General features: G+C 43.8%; 2 protein-coding genes across 4 annotated transcripts in view; one reads left to right on the top strand and one right to left on the bottom strand.

The window, feature by feature from the left end:
* f8 (coagulation factor VIII, procoagulant component) overlaps positions 1-10,106 on the top strand; it is a 243,650-nt gene extending 233,544 nt beyond the window's left edge. For 2 of the 3 annotated variants that reach the window (XM_062027660.1, XM_062027659.1), the window contains 4 exons: positions 747-891; positions 956-1,098; positions 1,166-1,348; positions 9,424-10,105. In XM_062027660.1, coding sequence (XP_061883644.1) covers positions 747-891; positions 956-1,098; positions 1,166-1,348; positions 9,424-9,579 — 627 coding nt within the window. In that variant the 3' untranslated portion in view covers positions 9,580-10,105. Of the gene's footprint in view, positions 1-746; positions 892-955; positions 1,099-1,165; positions 1,349-9,423 lie in introns of all 3 variants that reach the window. The other variant, XM_062027658.1, reaches the window with a different exon arrangement.
* lpla (lipoprotein lipase a) overlaps positions 1-17,857 on the bottom strand; it is a 743,422-nt gene that overhangs the window by 367,622 nt on the left and 357,943 nt on the right. The gene's annotated exons all lie outside the window — the stretch shown is intronic.

Genomic DNA, 17,857 nt, shown 5'->3' on the forward strand with positions numbered 1-17,857 from the left:
CTTGTCTCCGTGTCCTTGGAGAGACTCTCTGTAGCGACAGGCGTATAAAACCCAGCTTGTTAGCATTAAGGTAGAGACAAAGAAAATAGTGTTGCTAGTGGGGCTTTTCTAGAAGCACTTTTCATAGTTTCAATTCCTGCATCAAGAGTAGATTTCATCAGATTGTGGGCCTCTGAGATATAACATTGATGAAAAATATATCAGCCTGTAGAATCAGAATCAGAATAGTTTTTATATCAGCCTGTAGAATCAGAATAGTTTTTATTGCCATTGTTTGAGAACGGGTTGACAAACTAAGAATTGTTCTTGGTGCGACATTAAAGACATACAACACAGAATAGGTAATAACATAAAATACATATAACACAGAAAAGGTAATAACATAAAAGACATATAACACAGGATAGGTAATAACATAAAATACATGTAACCCAGAATAGGTAATAACATATAACACAGAATAGAATAACATGAGCTGTAACTGAGCTATCAGATCTTGTTATTGTTTATGTGCCTGATGGACGAGGGGAAAAAGTGTTCAGGTGGCGGGAGGTGTGGGTCTGGATGGAGCGTAGTCTCCTGCCTAAGGGGAGAGGGGAGAATAGTTTGTGTCCAGGGTGAGAAGCGTCAGCTGTGATCTGACCCACACACCTCCTGGTCCTGGAGGAGAACAGGTCCTGGAGGGATGGGAGCCTGCAGCCAATAACCTTCTTGTGGTTTGATCGATGAATTGTTTTGTCTTTCAGCAATTCCAGGGCCACATGGACAACTCCAAGGTGAAACGTAACCTCTTCAATCCGCCCGTGGTGGCTCGCTACATCAGGATCCACCCTCAACACTTCACGCTGAGGCCTGCGCTGAGAATGGAGCTGCTGGGCTGCGATCTCAACAGTCAGCTTGCAATATTTGCTTGTTTTCTGCGGGGAAAGTCTGAGGCAGCTGTGTGTGTGTGCAGGTTGCTCATACCCTCTTGGCCTGAGTTCAGGGCGTATCACCGAAATCAGTGCCTCCACGCATCACTCTTCTCTGCTGCGCAGCTGGAAACCAAGTCTGGCTCGCCTTTATCAGCAGGGCAGCGTCAATGCCTGGAGGCCCAAGGTGAGGGATGTTCTCCGTGAGGGAAGAACCAGACAAGCCTTTCTCACACCATCTCCCAATTGAGCAGAGCAACAACCCTGGAGAGTGGCTGCAGGTGGACCTGATGGCGGTCAAGCGCATCACAGGCGTGGTGACCCAGGGGGCGACCTCTCTGCTGACGGAGATGATGGTGACCCAGTTTGCCGTGAGCGTTAGTTATGATGACAACTTGTGGAGCAGCGTGTTGGAGGAGGACTCGCACAATGAAAAGGTAGGACCAAACTTTCAGATGTTGAAGTACGCAGATCACAACTCGTTCAGTCACCGCCCAGAGAACTCTGGTGCTAATCCAACCAGCAGCACCTATCAGATGAATGACAACGTGAAGACTTGGACAACCTCTACCAGATTTGGAGGATGTTCATTCAGGTATTTGATTGTGTAGAAACAAAAGGCATGACACAAAACTATACTCCTGTGAAATGACAACTTTCTGGCTATAAGAAACACGAAAAGAGTTCGATTGTGGTAGACGGGAACAGTTTAATTTTTACATCAAGCACTGCAAAAAAAGACTAGGGAACCACCGTGTAAATGTTTTGAATTTCCAATTTTAACACCTGCATCAGATGAAATCTGTTCATTAGTCTGTGTTCACCCTGTTGCACCAGGTGGATGGACATGAATCATGGCTCCAGCACCAGATATGTCCATTGGAATAAAGGAGAGGATTAAACTTATTCAAGAAGGTGAATGTTGCAAAAGATGTAGATTGTTCAGTCAGCTGTGTCTAACATCTTGACCAAGTGCTAACAACATGGGAAGGTTGTAAAAGACAAGCATACTTGTAGACCAGGGAACACATGAAAGCCTCAAGGCAGAAAACTCAAAGCAATATGTCTTGAAAAGAGAAAATGCACAACCAAAACAAATGGGCGGAGACTGGAATCAGCATCTGTGACCGAACTGTAAGAAACCGCCTCAGGGAAATGGGATTTAAAAACAGAAAAGTCGTCATTAACACCTAAACAGAAAAGAACAGGGTTCTTATGGGCTAAAGAACAGCAATGGTGGACTACGGATGAAAGTCATAATTAGTGATGAATCGCAAAACTGCGTTGGGCAAAGTGATGTTGAAACTTTTGTTTGGTGTCGTGTCATTGAGATTTATGAAGACGACTGCCTGAAGAAAACGTGCAAACAGTCATTGAGGATACGGGCTGCATAATGATGGCTGTCATCACATCTTCACTAAACGCACACGTTTAATGACATTGTGGACACTTTTCATCAATGGAAAGGACGTCTGGGGAGACGACATCATCTCTCAAGATGATAATACATCTTGCCATAGAGAAAAAACTGTAAAATCTTTTCTTGAAAAAAAACACAAATAGTCCGGATCTCAAACAAATTGCAAACGTGCGGTGGAAATGAAAGAAAATGGTGGATGACAAGACTCCAACCAGCAATCAGAGAAAGTTGATTGATAAACAGTTGTGATTGTCACTCGTTAATAAGTCCGTGCCATGCCGGCTGCAAGCTGTTATAAAAGCCAGAGGTGGTACAGAAAAGTATGAGTGGTTTAATGTATTTTTTTAATTTTTTTTTTATGATTCCATATTTTTTTCCTTAGAATTGGTATTCTTTTTAAAAAATTTTTTATTCTGCTTGATCTAAAAATGAAACTGTTACTGACGACCAACATTGACATTCTTCATGTCATTTAGTGAAAAAGAAACCATACTTCTGTGTCATGTTTGTTCTGCTTTGTTCTACAGAATTAAACAACTGCATGAACATCGTCCAAGACTGGTGATTCCATGATGTTTCTAGAGTTTGTCGTGCAAGTTTGAAAACATCTGAAATGTAGTTTTTCTTTTAAAAGGCCTGTCACGGTCAATTTGGTGATTTAACCCCCAATTCCAACCCTTGATGCTGTTCAATAAGCAACATACCCTGGAACAGTACATTGATATCATATAGATACGACCAGCAGTCTGACTGATGTCATTTTGTCACCATCAGTTGGCAAATGATGGTAACTCAACCATTAATTGTAATTAAAAGAACAGCAATTACATATATGACCCAATCCAAACAACCTTCCCTAGTCATGGTGCAGAAAAGAAAATTTACCAGCACAAACATGATCACACAACCAACTCATTGAACTTTGTGGATATTATAAAACAAAACATCCAATCTACATAAAAAACTACAACATCCAAATGACACCCATTTAAATCCATTACAAGGGATGATGGGGAAATAATGCAAAACCCTCTCTCACACTTACCCACGTTTGTCGGCTTTCGGTCCCCGGCCACATTTTTTAAGCCCAATGCACCCCCCCAGTCAAAAGGTTTGGACACCCCTGCCTTATGGAGAAGGCTAATATTGGTCACCCCAGCGCAGTAATGAAAACCTGAGGCATCCTCCACATGTCTAATCTGGCTGGGTAAAGTTTCAAAACAATTGGAGGAAATATCTCGGGAAGTCATTTTAGCTCAGGGGCCACATGGAGGAAAAGTGTTTCCCACGTGGGCCGGACCAGTCCAATCATGGCATGATAACTTAAAAAAACAACTTAAGATTGTTTTTTTTGCTTTACTTCGGCCCAAAATAGAACAAGCACATTCTGAAAATACATATCACAAATAATCCTTTGGACAAAACACTTAGTTGAACATTGTGAGGAAAAAATTGGTGCAGTTTCAAAAACACCATGAAGAACTTAGACTTCATCTCAGTGTTTCTACAAACAATTCAACTTTAAGTCACAGCCTATTCAGGATTGAACAAAATAAAGCATACATCAAATAAAATTGCTTCTGTGTATCAACTACCTCATTTGTCATTTCCACTGTTGACTTTCTTTTAATTCTCACAGATGGGGGTGGTTGGGGGTGGTTGGGGGCGGGGGACGTGGTTGGGGGCGTGGTTATTTACAGCTAGAATTCACCAACTCGAGTATTTCATATATATTTCGTATATATATATATATATATATATATATATATATATATATATATATATATATATATATATATATATATATATATATATGTATATATATATATGTATGAAATACTTGACTTTCAGTGAATTCTAGCTATATATATATTTATTTATTATTTTTTTATTTACATATAAATAAAATAAATACTTGTATTTCAGTGTTCCGGTGGGTATCAATTAGATGGCAGTATTGTCCTGTTTAACTTCTCCGTTCATGATGAGTATATCATTTCGGCCACCGTGTTCAATGGAGAAGTCTGTTCTACAAAATGTACAGGCAACGTACACCTTCCCCTTCGAACTGTCCTGGATGAACTGAAATTCTTGTTTCCATTCGTTTTGGAACTTGCAAGCGTATTTCTTCATCTTGCTCGTTGACGGCGTCGCCATGTCTGTAATTTCCTCGTTCTTCTGCTTCGTCTCCTTGTTGTGTGCGCAGTTGTGCACTCTACTCTCTAAAAGCCCTAGATGTTATGACGTCATTGGGCAGGCAAGCTGTTTATATTGTGGGAAAGCGGACGTGAGAAGAGGCTGTCCCCACTCAGTCTCAGGTCCGCATTGAGCTGGAGGGGCGTGGCCTCCAGCTCCGGCTGAATACCGGGAGTTTGTCGGGAGAAAATCTCTGCCGGGAGGTTGTAGGGAGAGGCGCTTAATACCGGGATTCTCCCGCTAAAAACGGGAGGGTTGGCAAGTATGATGTGCAGTCTCATGCAGCATCTTAAGTCTTTATTTTACTTTCTTTAAATTCTCACAAAGACAATAATGTTCACAGAACTATATCAATGTGTCTCATGCAGCATTTTAAGTCTTTATTTTACTTTCTTTAAATTCTCACAAAGACAATAATGTTCACAGAACTATATCAATGTGTCTCATGCAGCATTTTAAGTCCTAATTTTACTTTCTTTAAATTCTCACAAAGACAATAATGTTCACAGAACTATATCAATGTGTCTCATGCAGCATTTTAAGTCCTAATTTTACATTCTTTAAATTCTCACATAAGACAATAATGTTCACAGAACTTTATCAATGTGCAGTCTCATGCAGCATCTTAAGTCTTTATTTTCCATCCATCCATTTTCTACCGCTTGTCCCTTTTGGGGTCGCGGGGGGTGCTGGAGCCTATCTCAGCTGCATTCGGGCGGAAGGCGGGGCACACCCTGGACAAGTCACCAACTCATCGCAGGGCCAACACAGATAGACCGACAACATTCACACTCACATTCACACACTAGGGCCAATGTAGTGTTGCCAATCAACATATCCCCAGGACTTTCTTTAAATTCTCACAAAGACAATAATGTTCACAAAACTATATCAATGTGTCTCATGCAGCATTTTAAGTCCTAATTTTACATTCTTTCAATTCTCACATAAGACAATAATGTTCACAGAACTTTATCAATGTGCAGAGTCTCATGTAGCATCTTAAGTCTTTATTTTACTCCTGTTTGTTTGACGTCGGGTTGAGGGGGAGGAGTCACTTTACCGTGTACATCTTGCTTGGTATAATTGCTCGCCCCGATATAAACTATTTGCTTGCCTAACAAAATTGCTATTGCGACATCCAGTGGAGACATTTAGAACTGCAGTTTATTTGATTAAAAAATGCAGCCAGATTGAATGGTTCAGGCCCACATGTTTGATATCCCTGATCTAGGAGAAACTAACTACATGATAACACCAATTATTGGCGAAAAACTGTAGAAAATGTTCTTTTTTTTTTATGTTTTGAGGTTAAAAATGTGCATACAAGATGAACGCTAACAGAATTAGGCACACAACATGGTGAAAAATTGCTGTTGGCCCCTCAGACCATCCATCCATCCATCCATCTTCAACCGCTTATCCGTAATCGGGTCGCGGGGACAACAGCTCCAGCAGAGACCCCCAGACTTCCGTCTCCAGAGCAACATTAGCAACTTCCTCCTGGGGAATCCCGAAGCGTTCCCAGGCCAGAGAAGAGATGTAATCCCCCCATCTGGTCCTTGGCCTGTCGCTGGGTCTCCTCCCAGTGGGACGTGCAACGAGGACCTCCCTAGGGAGACTCTCGCTGGTGAGGCATCCGCACGAGATGCCCGAACCACCTAAGCTGGCTCCTTTACAAGCGAAGGAGCAGCGGCTCTACTCCGAGTCTCTCTCGGGTGACTGAACTTCTCACCCTATCTCTAAGGGAGATGCCAGCCACCCTTCTGAGGAAACTCATTTCGGCCGCTTGTATCCGCGATCTTATTCTTTCGGTCATGACCATAGGTGAGAGTAGGCATGTAGATAGCTCGGTAGACCGAGAGCTTTGCCTTCTGGCTCAGCTCTCGTTTCGTCACAACAGTGCGGCAGAGAGACTGCAATACTGCCCCAGCTGCTCCGATTCTCCGGCTGATTTCCTTCTCCATCTTTCCCTCACTCGTGAACAAGACCCCAAGATACTTAAACTCCTCCACCTGGGACAGAGTCTCGTCCTCTACCTGGACTGTACAAACCATCGGTTTCCTGCTGAGAACCATGGCCTCCGATTTGGAGATGCTGATCCTCATTCCAGCCGCTGAACACTCGGCTGCAAACCGATCCAGTGAGAGCTGAAGGTCACGAACCGAAGGTGCCATCAGGACCACATCATCTGCAAACAGCAGTGACGCAACCTTTAACTCCCCGAGACGTATACCCTCTCCGCCATGGCCACGACTCTGCCTAGAAATCCTGTCCATGAAAATCACAAACAGGATAGGTGACTGAGTGCAGCCCTGGTGGAGACCAACCCCCACTGGAAATGGATCCGACTTACATCCAAGCACCCGGACACAACTCTCGCTTTGCTTGTACAGAGATTGGATGGCCCTCAGCAGGGTTCCCCTCACTCCGTACTCCCTCAGAACCTCCCACAGGATCTCCCGGGGGACCCGGTCATACGCCTTCTCCAAATCCACAAAGCACATGAAGACTGGATAGGCATACTCCCAGGCCTTCTCCAGGATTCCCGCAAGAGTAAAGAACTGATCAGTTGTTCCACGACCAGGACGGAATCCACATAGCTCCTCTTGAATCTGATGTTCGACTATCGGCCGGACTGTCCTTTCCAGTACCTTGGCGTAAACTTTCCCAGGGAGGCTGAGTAGTGTGATACCCCTGTAATTAGCACACACCCTCTGGTCCCCCTTTTTGAAAAGGGGAACCACCACCCCAGACTGCCACTCCCTTGGCACTGTCCCAGACTTCCACGCAATGTTGAAAAGGCGTATGAACCAAGACAGCCCATCAACACCCAGAGCTTTCAGCATTTCTGGACGGATCTCATCAACCCCCGGAGCTTTGCCACTGTGGAGTTGTCTAACTACCTCAGTGACTTCACTCCGAGAGATTGACGTCGATCCCCCATCATCCTCAGGCTCTGCTCCTGTCAGGGAGGGTGTGTCTGATGAATTTGCGTTCAGGAGTTCCTCAAAGTGCTCTTTCCAACGCCCTACGACTTCCTCACTTGAAGTCAGAAAAGTCCGATCCTTGCCGTACACAGCCTGGATGGTTCCCTGCTTCCCCCTCCTGAGGTGCCGTATGGTCTTCCAGAACAGCTTTGGTTCCGCCCAATAGTCCTTCTCCATGGATTCCCAGAACTGCTCCCACACCCTCTGCTTAGCCTCGTCCACAGCCACGGCCGCTGCCCTTCGGCTTTTCGGTACCTTGCAACTTCCCCCGGAGTCCCCTGGGATAACATACCCCGGTAGGACTCCTTCTTCAGTCAGACGGCTTCCCTGACCACCACTGTCCACCAGGGTGTTCGAGGGTTACCGCCCCTTGAGGCACTTAAGACCTTCTGGCCACAGCTCGCAGCTGCAGCTTTAGCAATAGAGGCTTTGAACATTGCCCATTCCTGTTCAATGTCCCCAACCTCCACAGGGATGGCAGAGAAGTCCCGCCGGAGGTGGGAGTTGAAGTCCTTCCGGACAGAGGACTCCTCCAAACGTTCCCAGTTCACCCGCACGACACGCTTGGGTTTGCCAGGTCTGTCCAGACGTTGCCCCCGCCATCTGTACCAACTCACCACCAGATGGTGATCAGTTGACAGTTCAGCCCCTCTCTTCACTCGAGTGTCCAAAACATACGGCCTCTGATCAGCTAAAACGATTACAAAATCGATCATTGATCTTTGGCCTAGGGTGCTCTGGTACCAGGTACACCTATGCGCATCCTTATGCTTGAACATGGTGTTTGTTATCGCAAGTCAGTGACTAGCACAGAAGTCCAATAACAATCCACCACTCAGGTTCAGATCAGGGAGACCGTTCCTCCCAATCACGCCAGTCCATGTATCACTGTCATTGCCCACGTGCGCGTTGAAGTCCCCCAACAAGACTATGGAATCCCCTGCCGGCTCCCCATACAGGACCCCATGCAAGTTATCCAAGAAGGCAGAATACTCTGATCTCTTGTTTGGTGCGTACGCACAAACAACAGTCAGAGTTTCCCCCCTCCAACCCTAAGGCGAAGGGAGGTGACCCTCTTGTCTACTGGGGTGAACTCCAACGTATAGGCACTCCGCCGGGGACTCGTGAGTATCCCCACACCCGCCTGGGCCCTCACACCCTGAGCAACTCCAGAAGTGAACAAGGTCCATCGCTTGTCCAGGAGTGTGGTTTCAGAGCCCTGGCTATGCGTAGAGGTAAGCCCCACCAGATCCAACCGGTAGCGCTCCACCCCTCGCACTAGCTCAGGCTCCTTCCCCACCAGCGTAGAGACCTAGACTTAGCTCCGGAGGAGGGCCCCGGGCTTCCTCCGGGCCGGGTAACGCATCTTCTCTACGTTTTTTTCATGGGTGGTATCTTAACCCTGTTGGGGGGGGCGGGGGGGGGGGGGCATTCGGGTGCTACACCTTGCCCAAGGGTGACCCGGAACTATGTAAGGCAGGGGCGTTCAACTACCTGAGGCTTAATACAAGGCCACATACCATGCCCCTCAGACCATTGGCACATTTTCACTTTAGCCCAGTGCTTGTCAGTTATTTTCTGTTACCCCCCAGGAAGAAGAAAGTATTTTGCGCCCCCACCATGACTATACATAGTATAATTTGTCAATAGAATTGATATAACTATACCTTATTAACATACAAGCAAACAACACACCAGTCTTTCCTCGTGGTCACAGCGAAGCCAAGTTCTACATATGCTTTGGTACGGCAAAAAAAGCAAAAAGATTGTATACTTCCTACAGTCCAGCGTGGTGAGCTAGCATCATGGTCTGGGGCTGCAGTTCATTGAGAGAAATCCTGTGATATTGTCAAGTGAAATGTGATTGGTATATAGTACAGACTTCTTACATATCATTCCTCGTCAGATCTTCACAGGAAACAGAAGTCCGGACAAGGAGGCACTCACTGTTTTTGAACCAGCTCTGTTTGGCCGCTACCTGAGGATCCACCCCCGTGGTTGGGTCAATGACATCGCTCTGCGTCTGGAGGTGCTGGGCTGCGACACACAGGAAGTCCCCTAACGACGCATAATGCCACGCACAGCGCTTCCTTTTCAAATTGCACATTAACTCTGCGCTAAACTTTATAATATTGGACAGTTTTAGCACTGTCTCGTGTAACGGATAGAACATTCAAACGGAGAGAACCTTGGACATAGCGACACCTTCAGAATGTACGCTTTGTAAAGAGTCAAACACAGATGGATGCATACAGTTTGAATGGTTATTATTTTGTATTCATGTCTTGTTCTGCTTCACATAAATAATATCAATGAATCTTGTTATCCATTGATTGTAAACATTTGTTATTTTTCTTGAATGTGAATAAATCATCAATACTACATCCCCTGGAGAACAAAATATGTAATTACCTGTCTTGAAGGAAGTTCCTTCACTTGTTTGAAGTTAGAGTTCACAATCATTATGAAAGACTTGACGACGGATGGATTTTTTTTAATGCATTCTAACTTGTAAATCAACGAACTAAAAGTCTGCTTACAGCGGCGGTCCACTATTCTGCCCATAAAATCCATTAAAATACTTTTAAAAAGCGCCAACAAGACTCCATTTACATGTCGTGACTTGAATATTAACAAGTATTAGTATATTGTTATTAGAAGTGCTAACACAGGCAAACTATTTCTAGCGGAGCTGTGATCACAAGTTGGTGTACAATTTCCACATGATCAACTGGTGAGGTGTTTCCTCACTTCTTTGAGGTTTATTTAATCACGTATCTCACCTGGAAAGTAGATGGCTGAGGACAAAAATATGAAATCATACAAAGCAACCCACTCTAAACACCAGTTAGTATTTGTTGCACCACCTCTGGCTTTTATAACAGCTTGTAGTCACAGAGGCATGGACTTAAAGGCCTACTGAAAGCCACTACTAGCGACCATGCAGTCTGATAGTTTATATATCAATGATGAAATCTTAACATTGCAACACATGCCAATACGGCCGGGTTAACTTATAAAGTGACATTTTACATTTCCCGCTAAACTTCCGGTTGAAAACGTCTATGTATGATGACGTATGCGTGTGACGTCAATCGTTGAAACGGAAGTATTCGGACACATTGTATCCAATACAAAAAGCTCGGTTTTCATCGGAAAATTCCACAGTATTCTGGACATCTGTGTTGGTGAATCTTTTGCAATTTGTTTAATGAACATTGAAGACTGCAAAGAAGAAAGCTGTAGGTGGGATCGGTGTATTAGCGGCTGGCTGCAGCAACACCACCAGGAGGACTTTGACTTGGATAGCAGACGCGCTATCAGACGCTAGCCGCCGAACGCATTGATGATCGGGTGAAGTCCTTCGTCGCACCGTCGATCGCTGGAACGCAGGTGAGCACGGGTGTTGATGAGCAGATGAGGGCTGGCTGGCGTAGGTGGATAGCTAATGTTTTTAGCACAGCTCTGTGAGGTCCCAATGTTAAGTTAGCTTCAATGGCGTCGTTAGCAACAGCATTCTTAAGCTTCACCAGGCTGGAAAGCATTAACCGTGTAGTTACAGGTCCATGGTTTAATAGTATTGTTGATCTTCTGTCTATCCTTCCAGTCAGGGGTTTATTTCTTTTGTTTCCATCTGCAGTTAAGTCCGATGCTGTCACGTTAGCTCCGTAGCTAAAGTGCTTCGCCGATGTATTGTTGTGGAGATAAAAGTCACTGTGAATGTCCATTTCGCGTTCTGGACTCTCATTTTCAAGAGGATATAGTATCCCAGGTGGTTTAAAATACAAATCCGTGATCCACAATAGAAAAAGGAGAGAGTGTGGAATCCAATGAGCCAGCTTGTACCTAAGTTACGGTCAGAGCGAATAAAGATACGTCCTGCACTGCACTCTAGTCCTTCACTCTTACGTTCCTCATCCACGAATGTTTCATCTTCGCTCAAATTAATGGGGTAATCGTCGCTTTCTCGGTCCGAATCTCTCTCACTGCTGGTGTAAACAATGTGCAAATGTGAGGAGCCTTTCAACCTGTGACGTCACGCTACTTCCGGTACAGGCAAGACTATTTTCATCAGCGACCAAAAGTTGCGAAATTTATCGTCGATGTTCTCTACTAAATCCTTTCAGCAAAAATATGGCAATATCGCGAAATGATCAAGTATGACACATAGAATGGATCTGTTATCCCCGTTAAAATGAAAAAAAAAATCATTTCATTAGGCCTTTAAGGAGTGACAAACCGTAATCTTCATCAACTTGCTCCAACTTTCTCTGATTGCTGCTGTCAGATCAGCTTTGCAGGTTGGAGTCTTGACCATGTTCTTCACCTTTTATCACACATTTTCAGTTGGACTGAGATCTGGACTATTTGCAGGTTGGAGTCTTGACCATGTTCTTCAACTTCCACCACACATTTTCAGGTGGAATGAGATCTGGACTATTTGCAGGTTGGAGTCTTGACCATGTTCTTCAACTTCCACCACACATTTTCAGGGGGAATGAGATCCGGACCATTAGCAGGTTGGAGTCTTGACCATGTTCTTCAACTTCCACCACACATTTTCAGGGGGAATGAGATCCGGACTATTTGAAGGTTGGAGTCTTGACCATGTTCTTTAACTTCCACCACACATGTTCAGGTGAACTGAGATCCGGACTATTTGTAGGTTGGAGTCTTGACCATGTTCTTCAACTTCCATCACACATTTTCAGGTGGAATGACATCCGGACTATTTGCAGGTTGGAGTCTTGACCATGTTCTTCAACTTCCACCACACATTTTCAGGGGGAATGAAATCCGGACTATTTGCAGGTTGGAGTCTTGACCATGTTCTTCAACTTCCACCACACATTTTCAGGGGGAATGAGATCCGGACTATTTGCAGGTTGGAGTCTTGACCATGTTCTTCACCTTTTATCACACATTTTCAGTTGGACTGAGATCCGGACTATTTGCAGGTTGGAGTCTTGACTATGTTCTTCAACTTCCACCACACATTTTCAGGTGGAATGAGATCTGGACTATTTGCAGGTTGGAGTCTTGACCATGTTCTTCAACTTCCACCACACATTTTCAGGTGGAATGAGATCTGGACTATTTGCAGGTTGGAGTCTTGACCATGTTCTTCAACTTCCACCACACATTTTCAGGGGGAATGAGATCCGGACTATTTGCAGGTTGGAGTCTTGACCATGTTCTTTAACTTCCACCACACATGTTCAGGTGAACTGAGATCCGGACTATTTGTAGGTTGGAGTCTTGACCATGTTCTTCAACTTCCATCACACATTTTCAGGTGGAATGACATCCGGACTATTTGCAGGTTGGAGTCTTGACCATGTTCTTCAACTTTGTCCACACATTTTCAGGTGGACTGAGATCCGGACTATTTGCAGATTGGAGTCTTGACCATGTTCTTCAACTTCCACCACACATTTTCAGGTGGAATGAGACCCGGACTATTTGCAGGTTGGAGTCTTGACCATGTTCATTAACTTCCACCACACATTTTTAGGTGGACTGAGATCCGGACTATTTGCAGGTTGGAGTCTTGACCATGTTCTTCAACTTCCACCACACATTTTCAGGGGGAATGAGATCCGGACTATTTGCAGGTTGGAGTCTTGACCATGTTCTTTAACTTCCACCACACATGTTCAGGTGAACTGAGATCCGGACTATTTGTAGGTTGGAGTCTTGACCATGTTCTTCAACTTCCATCACACATTTTCAGGTGGAATGACATCCGGACTATTTGCAGGTTGGAGTCTTGACCATGTTCTTCAACTTCCACCACACATTTTCAGTTGGACTGAGATCCGGACTATTTGCAAGTTGGAGTCTTGACCATGTTCTTCAACTTCCATCACACATTTTCAGGTGGAATGACATCCGGACTATTTGCAGGTTGGAGTCTTGACCATGTTCTTCAACTTCCACCACACATTTTCAGTTGGACTGAGATCCGGACTATTTGCAATTTGGAGTCTTGACCATGTTCTTCAACTTCCACCACACAATTTCAGGTGGACTGAGATCCGGACTATTTGCAGGTTGGAGTCTTGACCATGTAGTTCAACTTTTATCACACATTTTTAGGTGGAATGAGATCCGGACTATTTGCAGGTTGGAGTCTTGACCATGATCTTTAACTTCCACCACACATGTTCAGGTGGACTGAGATCCGGAGTATTTGTAGGTTTGAGTCTTGACCATGTTCTTCAACTTCCACCACACATTTTCAGGTGGAATGACATCCGGACTATTTGCAGGTTGGAGTCTTGACCATGTTCTTCAACTTTGTCCACACATTTTCAGGTGGACTGAGATCCGGACTATTTGCAGATTGGAGTCTTGACCATATTCTTCAACTTCCACCACACATTTTCAGGTGGACTGAAATCCGGACTATTTGCAGGTTGGAGTCTTGACCATGTTCTTCAACTTTTATCACACATTTTTAGGTGGAATGAGATCCGGACTATTTGCAGGTTGGAGTCTTGACCATGTTCTTCAACTTCCACCACACAATTTCAAGTGGACTGAGAACCGGACTATTTGCAGGTTGGAGTCTTGACCATGTAGTTCAACTTCTATCACACATTTTTAGGTGGAATGAGATCCGGATTATTTGCAGGTTGGAATCTTGACCATGTTCTTCAACTTCCATCACACATTTTCAGGTGGAATGACATCCGGACTATTTGCAGGTTGGAGTCTTGACAATGTTCTTCAACTTTGTCCACACATGTTCAGGTGGACTGAAATCCGGACTATTTGCAGGTTGGAGTCTTGACCATGTTCTTCAACTTTTATCACACATTTTTAGGTGGAATGTGATCCGGACTATTTGCAGGTTGGAGTCTTGACCATGTTCTTCAACTTACACCACACATTTTCAGGTGGAATGACAGCCGGACTATTTGCAGGTTGGAGTCTTGACAATGTTCTTCAACTTTATCCACACATTTTCAGGTGGACTGAAATCCGGACTATTTGCAGGTTGGAGTCTTGACCATGTTCTTCAACTTTTATCACACATTTTTAGGTGGAATGAGATCCGGACTCTTTGCAGGTTGGAGTCTTGACCATGTTCTTCAACTTCCACCACACAATTTCAGGTGGACTGAGAACCGGACTATTTGCAGGTTGGAGTCTTGACCATCTAGTTCAACTTCTATCACACATTTTTAGGTGGAATGAGATCCGGACTATTTGCAGGTTAGAATCTTGACCATGTTCTTCAACTTCCATCACACATTTCAGGTGGAACGACATCCGGACTATTTGCAGGTTGGAGTCTTGACAATGTTCTTCAACTTTGTCCATACATTTTCAGGTGGACTGAAATACGGACTATTTGCAGGTTGGAGTCTTGACCATGTTCTTCAACTTCCACCACACATTTTCAGGTGGACTGAAATCCGGACTATTTGCAGGTTGGAGTCTTGACCATGTTTTTCAATTTCCACCACACATTTTCAGGTGGACTGAGATCCGGGCTACTTGCAGGTTGGAGTCTTGACCATGTTCTTCAACTTCCACCACACATTTTCAGTTGGACTGAGATCCGGACTATTTGCAGGTTGGAGTCTTGACCATGTTCTTCAACTTCCACCACACAATTTCAGGTGGACTGAGAACCGGACTATTTGCAGGTTGGAGTCTTGACCATGTAGTTCAACTTCTATCACACATTTTTAGGTGGAATGAGATCAGGACTATTTGCAGGTTAGAATCTTGACCATGTTCTTCAACTTCCATCACACATTTCAGGTGGAACGACATCCGGACTATTTGCAGGTTGGAGTCTTGACAATGTTCTTCAACTTTGTCCACACATTTTCAGGTGGACTGAAATCCGGACTATTTGCAGGTTGGAGTCTTGACCATGTTCTTCAACTTCCACCACACATTTTCAGGTGGACTGAAATCCGGACTATTTGCAGGTTGGAGTCTTGACCATGTTTTTCAATTTCCACCACACATTTTCAGGTGGACTGAAATCCGGGCTACTTGCAGGTTGGAGTCTTGACCATGTTCTTCAATTTCCACCACACATTTTCAGGTGGACTGAGATCCGGGCTACTTGCAGGTTGGAGTTTTGACCATGTTCTTCAACTTCCACCACACAATTTCAGGTGGACTGAGATCCGGACTATTTGCAGGTTGGAGTCTTGACCATGTAGTTCAACTTCTATCACACATTTTTAGATGGAATGAGATCCGGACTATTTGCAGGTTAGAATCTTGACCATGTTCTTCAACTTCCATCACACATTTCAGGTGGAACGACATCCGGACTATTTGCAGGTTGGAGTCTTGACCATGTTCTTCAACTTCCACCACACATTTTCAGGTGGACTGAAATCCGGACTATTTGCAGGTTGGAGTCTTGACCATGTTTTTCAATTTCCATCACACATTTTTAGGTGGACTGAGATCCGGGCTACTTGCAGGCCAGGTTTGGAATTTGTTTATTTTCTTTACAGTGTTGGTATTGTTTCCTATCCAGTGCAATTATTTTCAGTGGTCCTCATTACTTTGGCCTCCCACACCTGTCCCTGATTGGCAACCGGAGCACACCTGTTCCAGGTTGCCAATCAGACTTCTTTTTAAACTTTATCATTGTTTCCTGTTTTCAAGTGCATGTTCCCTGCATGTGCACCCTTTTTTGCTGCCTCCAAATCCAAGCCCAACAAAAAGAAAAGCTGGTTTTGGACTGACACTTCAATGTTTAAAAGTATAATGTAATGGAATAACAACCCACAAAAGAACCATTACGTGTTTGGGAAATCAAAACATTGTGGTAGTTTCCTCTCCAGTTCAACATGTTCTTGTCATGGGAAATGGAACCTTCTCCCTTCTTTCTATCTTGGCATTTTCTTCACACCATCTCCCAATGTTCCATAACTGTTTTTCCAGCTTATCTGTTGTTCACATTGTTCTCTCACAAGCAGTTTGTGTCTAATTATCTTTGTAGGGGAGATAGGAGTGAGGTCAGGACGTCAGCGTGAGATATGCTGCTGCCAAACCAAAACAGAAAGTGTCACCGTGGGAGCATGCAGAGGTCCTTCCTGGCTTTGCTTTTAGCTCCTTTCAAAGGTGAACAATATCAAATAATATTGTGGCCCTCGGTGGAAGACATGTGATCACCCCTGCCCTATTCCTTCAATATTTACCCAAAGCTGTGGGAAGTATGGGGCTAAATGATAAGGTTTTTAAATGAAATTAGGAATGTGTAACACTACCTTCTAAGGGTGTCAACACATTTTTTTATTTTTGACTGAATTGCTGAATTGCGATACTTATTTGTAGCGATTCTTAATATATATATATTTTTAAACCAAAAATCGATTTTTTATTAGTTGTTTAAATCTGTCCTCTCATATAGTTGACATAGATGATCTATATCTGCTGTACTTTAGAAGAGAGACGTTTTGGATACTTTATTTGTATTTGACTTTATTCAAAGTTTGGCTACAATTGCATTCAACAAAAGCAGTTTTCTTACAGAAATGTATCAGAGGTGTTTATCTAGTATTGGAAGAATGTAGTTCATCATATAAATGTTATTAAAAAAGTCTTGATTTTGAATGGAGAATCCATTCTTAATGGAATCATTATCCCCAAGATAAGATTCCCAGCCCTACTACCTCCACCTGCTAGTACCTCCTAGCACCTCCTAGCACAAATACAAAATGGTTCCTACCACCTGGTGGCAGCAAACACTTTGCGGGTCCACTCGGCGGTTGTAACCTGTTCAAAGCCCACGTTTATGCTTTCACACACAGATCCAACATTTGGCAACCAGGATGGAAGAAAGTTACACATCTATTTGTGGCAAAATTATGTCCAAGTTTCATCTCATAGCACATAACTGTGGTGCGTTCAAGGACACCTGATAAAAGTTCAAAACAAAGGGTTCTAGACGCACAGCAGTTGCACTAATTCAATGAAATAATAATGATGTGTTATTATGATTATTATCATCATCTCTACCTTAGGAAACTTGACATATTTATAAGGATATTTTAGTGCATAATGATATATATAATAATTCAAACTCACATCCCGGCTAGTTTATATTAAATTGTTTTTATTGTAATAAATCAAATACCAAATCATTGAGGTACTTCAGGATCCTCTAAAAAGGCCTAATGGTTGGAATGTTTGAAAGAATATTAATGACATGGAGACATAAACATAAACATGGCTACTGTTCTTCCAGGTCGTCACGTTGAGAAGACACACAATTATCCATGGACCAGAGCAGGGAGTTCAAACTTTTTCCAGCTAGGGCCGCACAATAAAAAAATAATGATGTTGGGGGCCACTTG

This window comes from Entelurus aequoreus, linkage group LG19, assembly GCF_033978785.1.
Source record: "Entelurus aequoreus isolate RoL-2023_Sb linkage group LG19, RoL_Eaeq_v1.1, whole genome shotgun sequence".
NCBI lineage: Eukaryota > Metazoa > Chordata > Actinopteri > Syngnathiformes > Syngnathidae > Entelurus > Entelurus aequoreus.